Source organism: Macrosteles quadrilineatus, unplaced genomic scaffold, assembly GCF_028750875.1.
Source record: "Macrosteles quadrilineatus isolate MER2022 unplaced genomic scaffold, UCM_ALF_1.0 Scaffold_6__1_contigs__length_79288215, whole genome shotgun sequence".
NCBI lineage: Eukaryota > Metazoa > Arthropoda > Insecta > Hemiptera > Cicadellidae > Macrosteles > Macrosteles quadrilineatus.
In genome coordinates this window covers 12774408-12779277 of record NW_026542599.1, presented here as the reverse complement: position 1 = coordinate 12779277, position 4870 = coordinate 12774408, and the positions used below count along the sequence as shown (strand labels likewise).

The 4870-nt window shown below is 31.0% G+C and overlaps 1 protein-coding gene across 1 annotated transcript; it reads right to left on the bottom strand.

The window, feature by feature from the left end:
- On the bottom strand, positions 1-3592 carry LOC128997350 (uncharacterized). Its single transcript, XM_054422988.1, has 4 exons — positions 3519-3592; positions 2244-2459; positions 1066-1230; positions 1-183 (listed from the first exon to the last, which is right to left on the bottom strand). Exons 1-4 carry the CDS (start codon positions 3561-3563, stop codon positions 166-168), a joined length of 444 nt encoding a protein of 147 aa, XP_054278963.1. The 5' UTR covers positions 3564-3592; the 3' UTR covers positions 1-165.
- Between the last annotated feature and the right edge of the window lie 1278 nt (positions 3593-4870).

Below are 4870 nucleotides of genomic sequence, written 5' to 3'. Positions count from 1 at the left end.
TGTTTAACAAATTTCAATACTCAATTATTATCATTTAAATAATTTAAATAACCCAAAACGTCCATGAAACTTGAAGATTCGTATCAATAATTTACTATCATTGGTAGTACATCATAACAAATTATTCATTTACCCATACTCGAAGGTTTTATCATCATCGTGATTTTAAATCTGCAATGCTTCCTGAAATATAAACGCAAAAAATCAATATAAAATTAAAAGACTTTAATTAATTTCTTATTTTAGAAGTTTTCAATGACATTTTCTCATAAAACGTTAGAATACAAGAGTAGAAAACAAAACTCCTATTATTATAACGTGAAGTGAAAATATCATATACGTTTTTTATCAAAATCATTTTACTATTACAAGTTCTTATTCTGAAACATATAAGCGGGAAACGATTGTGTTGACAAGTTAGGTTATATTCTATTAGCTAAACATTTGTATCGTATACTTGTATACACACATGATTTATTGAGCATCGTTTTATATGTAAACACAAAGAAATACATAAGTAAAATTGTTGCGAAACATAAAGTACCTAGAATATTATTGTCGAAAGACAATCTTAAGCCTTAAAATAGCATATGGGGGTTTCGTCTTGTAGATTTCTCACTACTTAATTGAAAAAGACTAGGGCTTAGACAATTTTGAAGGGGCTTAGGAAAACAAAAGATTTCTTAATACTTAATTGGAAACACTGCTTATTTGGTTGGTGATGTATATGTTCACATTTTAACGCACGCCATATCTATTGTATTATTATTACTGTAAAATAAATTGAGATCTTAAATTTATTTCTTCTCTAATGCCCTTTGAGTTGGAGTAAATCTTTTTTTTTTTGGGGAATAAACAATTGACAATTTTTGGAAACTTCTATCTTAAACTAATGAGAAAAAAATATTCAGGCCATTGCTGTAAATAATTGGGCTCTTAACAGTTAAATTTAGTGAAGATGGTCCCAATGACATCTGGTAACTACTTAAATAATTTAAAGGTCATTTATTTAAATGTGTATGTAGATAAATATTTATTTGAATGAAGAGAATACAAACCACTCACACTTGTAGTGAATCCAGCTTCCTCCTCTGATATCTTTTTCAAATCCACTTCCCCCAGTCTATTAATAACTGGTCTGTACAAACCTCCCTGTCCAGTGTTCGTCACTACAAACTGATGGTTTTTCCCTCTAATCATACGAAACAGTTGAGGCTCCCACTCCTGGACCTGGGTGAGATAGTTATATATATGCTATTGACATTAAACTTATTTTTTAAGATAAAATAAAAAATGTCTCCAAATCAATAATAGTAAAAAAATACATTTTGACATGATTTATAAAAAAACTCAACAACAAATTCGATAGTTTATTTAGTATGTGTGTTTAGGATAGTGTCATGAACTAACACTACTATTTATTGCCTTACCAATTAAAATATAAACACGAATGAGGTATTATTTATACACATAGGAGTGGAGGATTACTGTAAAACTACGATATGTGTATTGTTGGCTCCATCGTTACTAAATAGAACCAGCTGTTTCTAAATATTTGATAGTTTAATGAAATTCACTTTTCAGCTGCATCTGGAGCTGTTTTTGAACAAAAATCTACTGACGTGTCTAAGGATCAAACCTATTAACTACTGAATACTCTGTGACTAGTTAACTCTGTGACTAGGGGTCTTTATTACTGTTACTACTCTGCTGCCTAGCTGTAGAGTCATCGTGTCTTAGAACTGAATTATAAATCCTAAGTAAAAAAAAAACAATTTTTGAAGAGTAATATTTCGGATAGAATTTAAAATTTTCCTTGAGGAAACAAAGGCTATGTTTGACAATAGTTTTTTTTTCAGTTTTCAATCTGTAAATATATTATCTAATTGAATTTTAAAATTATAAATTATTTGAGAGTGTATAAATTTGAACACAAAAATCACTACCATGAACACAATCTACAATAATTGGACACATTTGTGTAGAAACACTTTGTACGGCCCACTTTTTCGGTGGCGCCACCAATCTTATCTAATAGCCACCCTTTGAGACCATGCCACTCTACACGTCGGACACCAGTGTCACCACTAGTTGCGCCACCAGTTGCTTACGGCTAATAGTGGCCTAAATCTACCTTAACTGGAGCCCAAATAGAATTTAGTGTTAACCGAAGTTAGCTGACCTAAGTATTGGCACAACCGTTTAAGATAATATTACTATAGTTCTATACCCAACTCGGTTACCTTCAGATATAGAAGATAAGGAAGAGCTGTCAAGGGATCCGTCACATAAGGGAGTTTAGTCTCTCTGTCGTGCTCTACATTGTACACTGAGACGACGTCAGATTTCCAGTCCCTGACGACGACTTTCTGCCGGTTGGCCAAGTCGGACACAACATCCTCCACCGAGATATCATCCAGGTAACTGTCTTTGAACCTGGCGCTTTTCGTTGGTAACGCCTACAGCAATAAATATGAGATATTTTCAGTATCATTATTGTTAGCATCATCATCATGAGTGTATTCATACAAGGCTTGGAGCAAAATGCTGATTATTTCAACCAAATGATTAACCGCATGGTGCAGAATGGAGTTTGAATATTTGTGCAGCTCTATAATTTATTGACTGTATCTAGCTGTTTCATTAGCCAGAACCACTGTTGGATTCCAAACAGGGGTCGTAATGATCGAGGGCGTCTGGGTCCAGTTTCAAACTAAGAAAAAGCTACTGACTTTTATTAAAAATTAACCTACTAACTTTTGATTTTCAGGTAAGCACATAGGTCATATGATAAGATTCTTGTGTTGGCTTCTGCGTTCCACATAATTGTGCAATTGTGCATATTTTCTTTTAATTCACTACTGTCTTTTTATGTGAGCTTTATTTAATATCCAAATTATTTCCTTATATTCTTGTGTAAGAGGTTGTTCTGTGGTATTGAAAGTTCAAAAAACTCTTATAAATTACAATTAGTTAATGTACATTATATAAACGCAAGGTTGACTTTATTTGGAATAATCCATAATTTTAAAAATTAGAAAATATTAGTAGGAGCTATCTGGAGACTCGATACATTAAAATGTACATTTTTAACAATCGTCAAATAAATAATATAGTAAGTAACATAAGCAAAACAGTTAGTTTTTGGGCAGAGTAATCGAAGGTGAGCAAATGAAAACGTTTAGATTTTGCCTTGAAAGTACAAGCAGTATGGTGACCACAAAAGGGAACTACTTAAATCCAAGAAGATCTTAATAACGATCTTCATCATTGTCTATTTAATCATTGTCTAAACTTTTGTTTGTGTTGTATGTGAAAATAATGTACAACTTAATATTTATATAAACATTTATAAAGGAATATATATATTTAATAGTGCAAACATACATGAAAACTATGTGACTGTAATCAAACTTTTAATTTTGATTTGGAAAGAATATAATGAAACAAATTGTAAAAGACTTTGAGTATGTCCACTAAAGTATGTGATAAGAGCAATAACAAATAATTCTACTTACTTTACATTCCACAAAGAGTAAAATACCAAACAGTATCAGTTTCATGACTACACCTGAACAGTCAGCTGATCCAAGTGTTGACACACAGATGTTTTACTTAATTGGATTCAAATTAAAATACTCGATATCACATACGATTTTACAATACTTGCTGAAATTCATTATTATTTTACTGCATATGATTCTTTAGATTACAATTTAAAGTAATGAGTTCGTTTGAAGACCTTTGTAATACAAACATATTTATTTAGGTCAAGGTGATAAAGTTAAAGGTTTTTTGTAAATTCAGCATTAGTTTTTGGTCCTAAATTTTATTTAGTCTTACATTCGATTGATAATCGTAATGTAGTGCTTTCAATTTGATATTTAATTTCATAAACATAATACCTTTTGTAAATTATTTAAACAATGAAATGTGGTCGTTAGCCTTAAAAATAAACAATCTTGATCCAATGAATTAAAAATTTACCAAAGCAATCAAATCTCACTAAATTATATGATTTACTTACACTTAAAAAATTTATAAAACGATAAACTCTAAAAATTATAATTTTAAACCGCCTTCTGCAAACTTAATCGTCTGCATATGTTTCGTCTTTGACGTTGGCTAATATTACTAATAGAAACTCAGTAATGCAATATATGGATGCTTCAGGCACGTGTCAGTGATACTTGGAATTAATTAAACAACTAACCTAATAAGATTCTACCTCTGTAGTTCAAATAGTTAGTATAACGTTTCATTGGTTTCATTTACAACAATGTAAATACAAGGCTACATCAGATTTATATGGGAATCAATACAATACAAGAATAAAAAAGCTATTTGCGCATTAAGTGCGCAAAGTACATCATTGCCGCTCCAGGACTGTAGATTAGCTTTAGCTGAGTGCGGTCATACATTTTTAAAGCGGCAACAACTGTATGTGCTCGTAATACACACAAGAATGTTCCTACTACGACTTATCATGTCACACAGATGAGTTTTTAAAACACATATTATTTAATATTATAAAGCTCTAATGAAGTTATTAATGTAAAGTTGATGTTGTGGGTTCAGACTAAATATGAATAACCAAAGTAAAGGGACCCGAGCAAAATTAATCAGCTAAACATCACAGGTGGCTTGATATTGGATATTTGATCAATAGTGAACCAAACATTTCCTTTACCTTAACCTCAATCTGATTTGACATTACCTTAATTTGGTTATGGGGGAGATCAAATAGTCTAATATCATGATTATACTTGTGTTTACAAATAGTTTTTCATCTTGTTTATTAAAAACCTGGGTTTTAATTTAAATTACAAATAATACTCCCGATATCTATTCTAATCCTTCCGAATCTAAC

What these genes read in the sequence shown, in the direction of transcription:
- LOC128997350 (XM_054422988.1), bottom strand. Translation starts at nt 3,563, where the DNA reads ATGAAACTGATACTGTTTGGTATTTTACTCTTTGTGGAATGTAAA. An exon ending in TACTCTTTGTGGAATGTAAA is followed by an intron (nt 2,460 to 3,518) that starts GTAAGTAGAATT and finishes TTATTGCTGTAG; the next exon opens with GCGTTACCAACGAAAAGCGC. An exon ending in CTTATCTTCTATATCTGAAG is followed by an intron (nt 1,231 to 2,243) that starts GTAACCGAGTTG and finishes TATCTCACCCAG; the next exon opens with GTCCAGGAGTGGGAGCCTCA.